Genomic DNA, 13,105 nt, shown 5'->3' with positions numbered 1-13,105 from the left:
GTGTGCCTGTGTATGCAGCTACCTTTACAATTCAGGCAATACAAACAATACAAACATGCTGGACAAATTTCCTACCATTAGACAGAAATCTAAGGTGTTCAGAACTTGCTGTGGTAGCCACTCAAATACAATCCTTACATGAGTACTTTAGACTGATTACAATGTAAATGAGACAAGACAGAAAACCTTACAATGAATTTCCACCTCCCCATAGTCTTTCCAGTTGTCTTCTGGGAATTGAAAAGAGTCTTTAGTCTTTACTTGTACATCTCAGGGTCCTTTCTTTCATATCTTTTGGGTGGCATGCTTGTTGGTCAGTCAGGTTTGGAAAGGTCTGCTCCAATCTGGTTGCTGTGATGACTTTCAGTGGGGCTGGATTCAAACTCAATTCCTGGCTCCAAGAAATGTCCCCTGACAGTCCGTAATCTGGCTCAGTTTCCAGACACAATCACAGGAGCTGATACATCTTCTTTGGTCGAGGTTCGTGGTTCATGTGTGAACAACTCAGAAGAGAAGGATGTGCCAAAAATGTACTGTGGGGCAGATGGTGAATGGCTGGTACCCATTGGCAACTGCCTGTGCAATGCCGGGTATGAAGAGCATAATGGAGAATGCCAAGGTAGGCCTTGTTGCGTTGTACTGTTCATTAAAGGATGGTGTATGTAATTGAATCAGAAAGGAGAGTAAATTGAAGAAAACCAATAATTAGCAATCCCTGTGGGAATGCAGTGGGACAGCGTGGTCTAATGAAGAAATTCAGTAGTTCCAGGAGGCAACACTAAAGGATGCATCATTCTGAAAGAACAAAGACGCTACCATAAGATGCAGAAGGCAAAAAATACAGCCATCAGAGGGTAGATTAGAACTGGGTTGCATCTTGCCACTCACATTTAAATGTTTGTCATCCATTCATGTTATTTCATTTAAGAGAAAGTGCTTCTTTTTCTCATTTGAAAAATTAAATCTAACAAGAATCATGTCAAGGGAATAGTAGTAGTAGTAGTAGTAACAAGAATCATGTCAAGGGAATAGTAGTAGTAGTAGTAGTAGTAGTAGTAGTAGTAGTAGTAGTAGTAATAATAATAATAATAATAATAATAATAAAAATAATAATAATAATAATAATAATAAGGCTAGAAATGTTTTTTTTTACTTTTATAATAGAAAATAAAGCTTTGGTTTTAAAATTCTTCTTAGTCTGTGTTTCAAAATAACTCTTTATTGTCTCACTTGAGAATTCTTCCACTAAATAATCCTTGAATGGATGACATGGCTGCTTTTGTGAAATATTTTTATTTCTCAAAAAGTCTCCATTGTTTCACTTACAAAAGAACTTGCTAGGAGGCTAGTCAGAAATGCAAGAAGTCATCTGTTTCTCCCTCCTTTTCCTATCCTCCACAGAATTAGGGATTAACCTTCATATAAAAGGCAGCTTATTTTAAAGGAAAGGAAAGAAAAAGAGCTTTAAATCTTCTTTATGATTCTCTTGATTTTTAGTTATACATTATTATGATTTTATAAGTAGACTATAGCTGATTATGGACTTGATTGCCCCTGTGAGCCACCTGTTCAAGATCAGTCTCTAATGAATCCCCTCCCCCAAAATAATAGCTTCATTTATTTTTAAAGTAGTAAGATTTAGGGTACTGTGTTTGATGTATTTTAATTGCATTTTGCTAAAAAACCTCCTTTTTAAATTAATGAATAAAACAAACATCGCACTATTTTATTTTGTGAAATTAATATACCATAGCAGTTTCATCCCACGTATCTAAAATAGGTTCATATGATCATTTATAGGCAATTTAAAATTAGTTATTGATTGAAATAAACTGTTTTTCTAAACGTTTTCCTTTGCTATCATGTATTAATCAGATATTTATATGCTTATTGAAGAAGAACTGAGCATAACTTCTTGATACTATAATTATGAATGAGAACTGAAATGTGGCTAGTATAATGATAGGACATCATCACAAAAGCAAGTAATTCTGTCTCTCTGGAAAAGGACAGGATCATTCAAAATGTTTGGATGCCTGATACAAATAAATTGTTGCCAACACACAGATATCATATTTGAAGTGATCACATTATCAGAAAATTAATGTGTAGAGACATATTTCTGGTTTTACTAGGTTCTGCGTTTCTTGGAATTTAATTTTTATAGAGTTTGATTATGGGGAAACAGATGATAAAATTAGAATATTGGCTATTAGTTTTCCCCAAAGGGAGTGTTGAGGCAATATTGACTCACCCTGATTGATGCAAAACTAAAACACTCCTTAGTCAGTAATCCACACTTTATTATTTAATCAGCTGACAAGGAAGCCTTGTTTTTGGAAGTTTGGGGAGGAAAAAAAAAGTACTTTCTTATAAAAACCTTCAAAAATGGGAAAACAACCTAGTAAAAACATCAACTCATTATCTTTAAAAAAAAAAAAAAATTGCATGCATACTTCATAGGGCTATCCTCAATCCCCAAATATCAAATCCAACTCTGTTTTTCTGCTTTGAGTATCTTCCATATTAATATTAGTTCATTAAAGTTTCCTGAAATGAATGTAACCCAATAAACAACACAATTTAATTCCCCAATTTCCATGATATGTGCCAGTTTATATACACATTTCCTGAACTCCAAAGTTTAGTAATTTTGAATAACAGCATTGATTCCGAATCCAGAATATTTTCTTGTAAGTATGCCACAAAATAGGTGATTAGGAATTAAACATTCTCACATTCTCACTTCATAGAGATGTGTCATTGTGAAATTGGAAGAAAAACATAAGAGAAGATAAACCTATCAGGTCTACAATATTTGTTAACTGTTTACCCAAACTGTTTTTCAGTGTTGAAACTTGGCAATATAAATGCAAGAGAAGGTCATAGGTCATTCATTTCCTCATCCATCTTCCTCCTGTGATCCTTAAATCAGAGTTAAGATTGATTAAGATTTTAAAACCTAAACAAAGGTTTGATGGACATATGATAAGACAGAAGGTGCTCCTATTATTTGATTCTATAATAATAGTGATCTATTGAAAAAATTAGAACATTGGAGACTAAGCTACATTTCTTCTTATATATACATGTTAATTTACATAATGAAAACAAAGAACACTTAAATGGAAAATACAGTTTATATTTACTTGATGATATCTGCATTTTGGCCCCAAATAGGTCCAAGTTCATTCAGCCTTTTGACCTTGAATAATATTCCCTGAAATGAAAGTCTTTTGTTACTCATTTTTCTCCACAATATAAGACCATTTACTCAAATATTTTTATACATACTGTTTTACACATTACATTTATTTTTACAACCCTTTTGTGTTGGCTGAATTTCTTGTTTCAAATTGAAGAAAAGAGAAAAGTGCACTTGATTTCCAAGACTTTTGGGAGAAAAAAATATATGAATGGGAAATATTGAAATTGCCTTAGCTTCGAAGTCTATTGCAAGGTGAAGATAATTACTGTTTTAAGATAAAATTCAGCCTATGGATGATATTTCCTTTACTAGAATTTATCAGTGACATTTAAATTATTTTGTTATACAGACTAAGAAGAAATCAGTATACACACTGAACTAATTTCCTTATTAAAATAAAGAAAAGCAAGAAAACATAGGAAAGGCAATAAATATATTAAACATGTAGGAAAATGCTAATTTTTTGAAATTGTTGTCATGCTCTGTGTGAATCTAAAAGTAGCACTTTTATTTAATAATTTTTCACCATAAAAATCTAAGTACATTTATTATGATATATATAAACATTCCAATAATTTAGTATCTTACAGTGTTAAATACATTCTTAATTTTATATATAAGCTTATTATAAAAAAAATCTTATAAGTCTTAAGATATGGCTTTGAGACATCTTTGCTACTCTTGTCTTTAATTATGGGATATTTAAGATTCAATTACTTGAATCATATAATTGCACTTTTTATGATTTTAAATAGGTTCAAATGATATAACTGTAGAGTGAATTTTGTTATTATTACTATAGTTTATTTTCTTTTTTCATTACATTTTTAAAATATGAACCCCTATTATGTTTGCATTTAAGCAATCATAAATGTAATCTCACAGCTTTAGTGTTGTAGGAATCTGGGTTTTGTTTTCTTTTGACATCCATGATCTTAAATGATACAACTTTACAGATCAATTTCTGGATTTATCCAGAAAAAAGTAAATTTTCATTTATAAATTAGATATTTTCAATATTCAGAGCCTTTGAATGTATTTTCGTTTTTTTAAAAAAAAAAATAGTAAGGCTTCTTACTGAATTAACAATAAGATTGTATTGTAAAATAGTGTCAGATACTGAGTAGGCTTGTGTAGCGAGGAAAGTCATGGTTTTTAACATTTGCAAACTAATTAATTATAAATAAATTGTGACATACATAATATAGTTCATTTGTTCAATTTTCCCCTTCTTCCCTCATGTTCACCACAGAAATAATTGCAGTTTATTTTCTTTCCTCATTTAATATGTGTAGCAAATTGTGGCTAGCCTTATCAGGTTTGTATGAATTAAATGTGAAATATTTATAGTTTGCTTATAAAAGAAACATATTCATTCTAATTTGTAAGCTTGGTAAGATTTTGAGAAATACACCCTGGCAATTGCTGGGTTATTTATCTGTGTTTAATAGCATGGTCCACTGATCTCAGATCTTTATTGTAGCTTCAAGAATATGTGAGAAAGGAAGATTTCAAGCCATCTCTTATGTCTTTTGAATCCCTCTGTCTTTTATCCTTTCCTTGGTTGACTTTTAACTTGTGGGATCAAATTCTGCTCTCATTCCATCTGATTATTTCCTTCTTTTGATATACTTTCTGGGAGCAGGTGAGGTCACATAGCTTCATGAGCTGGAAATAATTAACACTTCCATGACTAAATGGTCACTTTATGAATATTCAGGATCAGCTTCTCCCACCCTGGGAAGCAAACATGTTTGTTCCATTCTCATTACTCCCATTGGAAGCCAGAGAAGTTTCCCCTGTGAATGGAGGATTGTCAGCTGTCTGGCCAGTTTGCTTTCCGCATGCAGCAGATCCCTCATTTACATATCTTGTATACATCCTCATGCAAAATAGCCCACCCATTTCCCACTTTCACAAAGGAGATAAGCGCTTCCTTTGGAAAGAGTGAAGGAGAAGCTCCTTCTGTCTATTATGTAGATGCTGAAGTCTTGGATTTCATGCAAATGAACTCCATTTGGATTTAAGGTTCTTTGTTTAAGAGATAGGGATGTGATATTTGCACAGTATTTCTCTTTGCAGCTCAGGCCTTCAGCTGTAAGAGTGTGCTTTGATTGTCACCACATATATGTAAAATAGGTCTGGGACCTCTTTGTGAGGGAAAAGTGCTAACAATATACTGTATAGAATGGCTGGGTTATGAAGTGAAGCATTTGCACTTTAGGTGGGATCTTTCCCCTGAGTTTCCAAGGTTGGAAAATTAAAGTAGCAATCTGGGTTAAAGGGGGTGGGAAAGGTGATAAGATCCTGATTTATTATTGCACAATTAATATGATATTGTGATGTGCTGAGTCCTCAGAAAAGACGGTTTTCTGTTGTGCTGACTTTAGCAGACATAAATTTAATATGAATCAACTCAATTAAAATTTTATGTGGCTTGTAAAAGAAAAATCTGTATGATTGTTTAAGAAAAAAATAAAAGAAAAACATAGCTACAATATTTCAGATAATTATTATCTCTGTCCCTTGTCCTCTGTTCATCTTACAATCCTTTGCTTGCTATAGCATGATCGAATCTTGCTGTAGGCTGCAACAAGCAAGCTTTCATGGAACACATCAATTGACAATTCATTATTGATTACACAACAATGCTATGCATACATGTTTCACTAAAAAAAAAAGGAAAAAGATTGACTGTTTTCATTTTGTGTCATATATATCAACAGTATGACACCATGACCAAAATCCATTCTAGATGTCTTCTATAAAATAACAGTAAAGTATTGATTCCCCATCCTGCGAATATGCAAACAAAGCATTTTGATGTGCAATTAGTGTTTAATTCAAAGTTAATTTCACAGAGCAGTAAACTGCAGAGTGTCAGGCCATGTGGCATAATTAAGCAGAGGTTTAGAACAACAAAGAAACATGCAGAAGGAGTTGGTTCATTTCAGAGATTGAATGGAAATAGTGAGACATTTTTCTTCCAAGGAATTAAAAGATGGAGTAAGGGTGATAATGGATAACATCATACACCTCCTGGCTTCTCTTTCCTACCCATATGCTTATATATTCCATTTTAAATTTTCATACAATTAACACAATTTTCAGAACAGTTTATAAGTAAAAAGATTGCATCCGTAAAACTAAAAATGAATAAATCACCTGTTCAGAATTTCTGGGACCATAGATTTTTTGAGACATTTGCAGAAATAAACAAGAAAGCAGTCAAAATGAAAAACAGTGACAAAGGTAGTTTGTATTCGATTTGACTTAATATGTGTAATGGTCATTGAGAATGACCTTGAAGGATAAAGGGAAGAGATGTTTATCAAATGATCAAACAATAGAAGGAAAGAGCCCCCAGCAGGTTCAGATCAGGGGAAGGAACCGGGGAAGGATCCACTCTAATTGGTTGGGCAGTTAAAAGTGGTGGCAGGAAGTTTGTACCTTCAGGTTTGTAATATTCTTTAAATGTAGCCTTATAATACAGTAGAATTAGCTCAGCTTAGTCATGTTTCCTGCCTACTTTACCTGTGAAGGCTGACATTATATCATGTGTCTATACATATTTCATAAGTGTCTATACATATTTCTCCTTTTATTTCTCCTGTAATGAAGACTAGTTAGAGTTATTTAACAGGTGAAAGGCAATCTGTGAGCTTATATAAGGTAGTTTCCTTTTTATAAGACATATTCTTCCTAACCTCCTGCTGAGTACATTTTGTTGCCTTCCTTAATAGCTGCCCTTTCACAGTGACTGAAAGCTGTAGGGGTCTGGGTGGAGATAAACAACCTTCGATTGAACCCTGGTATGATAATGTGGCTGTGGTTAGGGAGAACTTCAGGATGTGGATGTTTATCGTCTTTAGTTCTGGATGGTGTTGCACTACCCTGGACAGCTCCTATGCACAACTTGGGGATTCTCCTAGACTCGCAATTCTGGCTCAAAGAGCAGGTGGCAGTCATGTTGAGCCTTTGTGCAAGTTGTGCCCTTATATGGATCGTGAGTCCTCACATACAGTCACTCATGCCCTGGTCACCTCTCAGTTGGACTATTGCAATGCACACTACATGAGGATACACCTGAAGAGTATTCAAAAGCTACAGCTAATACAGAATGCAATGGTGCAGACAGGTCAGGAAGGGTGGTCCATATAACAATACTGTTTCATGAGCTACATTAGTTGCTAGTTTGCTGTTATGTTGATTATTACCTTTAAAGCCCTTTATGGAATGAGGCCAGAGTATCTGAGAAGTTGTCTGGCCCCAGTTGGATTGGCCTTTCCCATGTGTTCCAGCAGAAAGGGTATGCTATGTACTCTGTCTGTCATGGACTTTCAACTAGTGGGGTCTAGAAGAAGAACCTCTTCCACTGTGGCCTCCATTCTGAGGAACATTCCACCGGAGATGAGACCTACACCTTCCCTTCCAGGTTTTGCTGGCTGGCTTGGATCCCTGTTTAATGCTGCTTGCTGGAAGTGTGTTGGTAAGAGAGAAGATTTCACCCCCTTGCTATCTATCACTTTGGTTTTAGTTCTTATTTAAGCCTTATTATATTATATTATATTATATTATATTATATTATATTATATTATATTATATTATATTATATTATATTATATTATATTATATTATATTATATTATATTATATTATATTATATTATATTATATTATATTATATTATTATTTTATATTATATTATATGGTTATCTCCTGTGTAAGGTGGAAGTGTCTTGGCGGCGTTTCGTGAAGTCTCATTCGTCATCTTCAGGCTTCAGCTTCGTGCTTTTGGGAGCAATTGCTCCCAGAGCGCTGAAGCCTGAAGATGATGAATAAGACTTTGTCAAACGCCGCCAAGACACTTCCAATTTTACACAGGAGATAACCCAATAACCAAAGACCTATATAAACACCTCAGAAAATATATATATATATATATATATATATATATATATATATATATATATATATATATATATATATATATATATATATATATATATATATATATATATATATATATATATATATAAAATATTTACCTTTTTACTATTTTGTAAGTTGCCCAAACTTACAAAAAGGCTCACTTTATTGGTGAAATGGGCCAATAAATAAATGAATATATTATAATTTTAAATTCTTTCTATTTTTGCCTCTTCCATTATTTTTTGTTTATTTTTCTGTATTTCTATCTGGTTTTCTCAGAGACTTCAGGGCATCTCTCCTAATTTTATTCTAACAATAATCTTGTGAAGTAGGATGGAATGAAGGAGATTGGCTGGCCTGCAGTTTTAACCTCAGTGTTACAAATTATTCTGAACATGATTTTCCTGCCTATTTACTTGCAGCCTGAGAATTTTGAGAGTTTTGGCCACCACATTCCAGTGGATTGCCATAACAGCTAATACTCCCTTGTAGTGATACTTAGACTCATGTTTTGACAAAAAAAATTGCAAGATTCCTTTGGTCTTCATATCTGTAAAAAAGAATCTGCTGGATGAAAGTTTGGAGTGGAAATTTATTTCAATGATCTTACTAAACATCCTTTGTTCAAACTCTTCTGTTAATCCATTGACTATCATAGCCCTGAAATAGCTTCTATAATAATAGTTAAATTGTTGGATTGAGAATTCCAGGATCATATTCTCAGTCTACGAAAGAGCTCACTGAGCCAAGTTTCCCTTCATTACAATTCTTGTTATCTTGTGCTGCAGTGGTTCCTATCTTTTCTTTATGTATCATCAACACTGTCACCATCCACATTGGGAATGTGGAGCCTGCCGGCCTAGGATTTATTATTTGTTTTATTTGTTTGTATCCTGCCTTTATTATTTTTACAAATACAAGGCACTGAACATATCCAAAAGACCATCCTCCTCCTATTTCCCTCCAACAACCCTGTGAGGTGAGTTGGACTGAGAGAGAGGAACTGGCTCAAGGTCACATAGCTGGCTCTCATGACTAAGCAGGACTTGAACTCATGGTTTCCTACTTTCTAGCCTAATACGCTTATCCACTAGACCAGCGGTCAGCAACCTGGGCTCCAGAGTCACAAGCAGCTCTTTGGGCCCTCTGCCGTGGCTCCCTGTCCCACCACTGGTTGGCCCTGCTCCTCATTTTTTTTTTTTGGACTCCAGCCCGAAGTGGCAGGAAGTGAAGGCTGCTTTATGCGCAAATGTGACATGAAGGCAAGTACAGGACAGCTTAACTCCTGCACTTTCCTCCTTCCTCCTTCTCTCGTAACCCCCTGGCCAGCTGTGGCTGAGCCAGGAGCATGTGCATGAATGCATGGGGAGACCCTCAAGCAAGCACCAAAGCTCAGGAAAGGCACACGGGGCAGGCAGCGGCTCACTTAAGGACAATCTCCTCATGCATGCGCATGCTCCTGGCTCAGCCACAGCTGGCACAGGTGTTCTGAGAGAGGAGGGGGAAGAGGGTCGCCGGAGAGTGCAGGAGCAAAGCTGCCTTGTACCTGCCTTCATGCCACATTTGCACGTAAGGCAGCCTTCACTTCCTGCCACTTTGGGCTGGAGTCCAAAACAAGAAATAAGAGGGGTGGGACCAACCAGTGATGGGACAGGAATGGAAACTCCTCACTTTGAAATGGCAATAGAAATCCCAAATTACTATTTATGTTGTATAAGAGAGAGAGTAACATATTGCTTTGCCAATTCATATGACTGCCTAATATGCAACTATTACACATCCACATGAACTTTTCAATTGCCTCAACAGAGTTAAAGTTACTCCGTCAGGAAAGACACAGGTGTGTTCTCTCTCTTTCCCTCTGCGCTCGGCCGATGAGCTGCTGGGGATGGGCGATGACATGGCAAGGTGATGGCCAGAGCATTAGTGCAGAAGAGGAGCCGTGTCCTGTTCAGACCCTTCTTAAGAGAGCTGCTGCCCACCCCGCATGCACCTTTGCTGCGCTTTGCTCCCAGCCAGGGAGTTATGAGAGAAGGGGGGGAGGAGGATCGTCGCCTGAAGGGAGGGGGACACACACACACACACACACACACACACACACACACACACACACACAGAGTAATACATAGAGAGGGGGTGTGAGAGAGACATAGAGATACACATACAGAGTGATACACAGAAAGGAGGTGAGAGAGTGGAAGAGAGGGAGAGAGAGACATACAGAGGGAGAGAGACATGGGGGGGGGAGAGGGGAAGATAGGGAGAGGGACAGACACAGCAATACAGAAAGAGGGGAGGAGGGAGAGAGAGACATAGAGAATGGTTTTGTGCCTAGGTAGATATGGCTATGGGGTCATGTGACTGGGTGGGAGGGAGTGACATCGAGTTGGCCATGCTCACCCAAGTTTTGTGGCTCCTGGTTTGTTTGTTTTTTTTCTGTAGGAAATGGGTCCAAGTGGCTTTTTGAGAGTTTAAGGTTGCCGACTCCTGCACTAGACCAAACTGGCTCCAATTATTATGGCATTATACTAAAGAGTATTTCCACAGCTTGGTGTAGAATTTGTTTAAACTTTATCTTTTCTTCCTAATTTGATGCTCTTTGGATCTATTCCATCCTCTAATTCCCTCATTGAAATTATAGGAATTGCAATCTGACATGGCAGGAGGGAACTGGAGGAGTTTAAAACTAGGGAGCAAAAGATGTCCTTATCTTTTTGCTTTACCAGTATAGTTTTGTTTTAATGTCACCAGTTGACATTATATTCTGCCCACTTGAAGTAATCAGTGCTACTTCTTGCTTCATATTGAACTTCTAGTTGTATTTGAAACCTTTTCTAGTTTCAAGAACTAATAATTACCAACTTCTCTTTGGCATGAATTAATTATGAGTTTTGTGTATATTATGGACATGATGACTGTATGTGGTGAAGCAGTTTGTAAAGGTAATTCTTTCTCTGCAAAAGAATAATAAAGTAGAAATAATAAAGTAAAATAAAATATATTGTTTGTGTGATTTCTTTCTGGAATTGTCTTGTACAGAAAAATGCTTTTCCTGAACTGAATGACAGGTCTGCTGTCCCATATACTGTGGTTTTTATAGATCAGTGGTGTCCAAACTTGGCAACTTTAAGACTTGTGGACTTCAAAGCAAAGCTGGCTGAGGAATTCTGGGAGTTGAAGTCCACAAGTCTTAAAGTTGCGAAGGTTGGACAACCCTGTTATAGATGAATTATAAATGGAAGCTTTTTAAAAATGTTATTAGAATGAAAGTTTGTGTGAATATATGCAGTTTTATTAAGCACCAGTTCTAGATTTCATTAATTAATTTATTTGTTTGTTTATCCATATTTCGTCTTTATTATTTTTACAAATAACTCAAGGTAGTGTACATAACTAATGCTCTTTCATTCTCCTTCATTCTCCACAACAACCTCTTGTGAGGTGAGTTGGGATGAGAGATCACCCAGCTGGTTTCATAGCAAAGGCGGGATCTGAACCCACAGTCTCTTACTTTCTAACTTTCTACCTTTATTAGACCAAACTGATTCTCCATGAGCATTTTTATTGCATTTCTCAGCCAACTAAAATGTAGAGCTTTAATCCATTTTCTCAAAGAGAGTAATCAGTACTGTATTACATTAATCATAGTGACTGAGTGATAAACTATGAAAAAGGAAATGTCTCAGCCTATTGGATGGCACAGTATTGCAGCCACCTTTTGTAGAATACAGACTGCTTAGGAATATTTTTTGAACTTTAAAGGGGGATCCAAGTTCCACTCCACTGTTAGTTTTAGAAGATCACTGGATGGTTTTGCCAGTTATTGTGCCACAATCCTGTTTCTTTAATAAGCTTATTGTTATGACGAAAAATAAGAGAATAATGAATCATTATCATGTTTAAAATGAGATTATTCCAATGAATCTTTGATTAAGTGAACTTAAGTGCAATCGATTTCAGGTGCAGAAGACAACATTTTTGTTGAATTTTTTTGCCCTTTTTATTGGTTCTCCCTTTGTGGAATAGTATTCTCCCAATGTTTGAATTGTCCCTGCCCATTTGGTATTCAGAAAGTGTTCAAACACCTGGTATTTTAGATAGGTCCTAGGGAGAGAGCATGTTTATGCTGTTTTTAACTTGAGTTATGTAGAGAAAATTGTTTACCACTTAATGTCAGCTGGAAATGGAACAGTCCATAAACTCTGTAAATAAACACACAAATAAGTTTGACATCATTTTGGTAATGAAGGAATTATGTTGTTTTCATCATTTGCTTAATGATATGATCGCTGAATGATGTAAAATCACACAAATGATACTATTTGAGTAATTTGCAGAATTATGTTAGGATGAATGAGGTACCCTCTGTTTTAATAGATAATTGGAAATAATCTACATTCCTTCCCACAATTGTTCCATTAAATCAATAAACTATCATATTTCAGGATTAAAAAAAATGAAAAGTGGACATGTAAGTGAAAAATCTGCTCAAAGGCTACTGCTTAGATGAAGAAATTTGAGGAAATGGAAAATGGAAGAAATGAAGCTTTTCTGTGCTTAAATCTGGATCTATTGTAAATACCATTGTTTAAATTACTGTAAGCCACATCTTACCATATGCTTAAACTTCAGCAGCATTTTGAAATGTCCATTAATAATAACTTACATTATGAGAAAGATGCTTTACACAGCACTGATTCAAAGCTGCAGTACGGTGTCTTAATTATCCAGATAATCCTGTTTGCTTGTATTTTTAAACTATGAACTGCTAGGTAATTATTCAATTCTTAATAGAAGTCAAATGGCAATGTAAACAATAATTAGGATGTTAGACAGACTAATGCGCTTCAAAGCAAATTGGATTTTTTTTTCATACTGTTCAGCATGAAGTCCCATAAAGCTAACAATTTAGTGGCAAGGAAACAAGTTCCATTTTGTTCATATTTTATGGTGTTATCTCTTCATGC

The 13,105-nt window shown here is 35.5% G+C and overlaps 1 protein-coding gene across 1 annotated transcript in view; it reads left to right on the top strand.

Moving 5' to 3' along the window:
* The first annotated feature begins 401 nt into the window (after positions 1-401).
* Positions 402-13,105, top strand: part of EPHA4 (EPH receptor A4) — a 182,043-nt gene continuing 169,339 nt past the window's right edge. The window contains exon 1 of the mRNA XM_058188074.1: positions 402-619. Coding sequence (XP_058044057.1) covers positions 529-619 — 91 coding nt within the window. The 5' untranslated portion in view covers positions 402-528. The remainder of the gene's footprint in view (positions 620-13,105) is intronic.

This window comes from Ahaetulla prasina, chromosome 6, assembly GCF_028640845.1.
Source record: "Ahaetulla prasina isolate Xishuangbanna chromosome 6, ASM2864084v1, whole genome shotgun sequence".
In the NCBI taxonomy this organism is placed as follows: Eukaryota; Metazoa; Chordata; class Lepidosauria; order Squamata; family Colubridae; genus Ahaetulla; species Ahaetulla prasina.
Note: the sequence above shows the minus strand (reverse complement) of the source record. Positions and strands in the feature narration are given on the sequence as shown.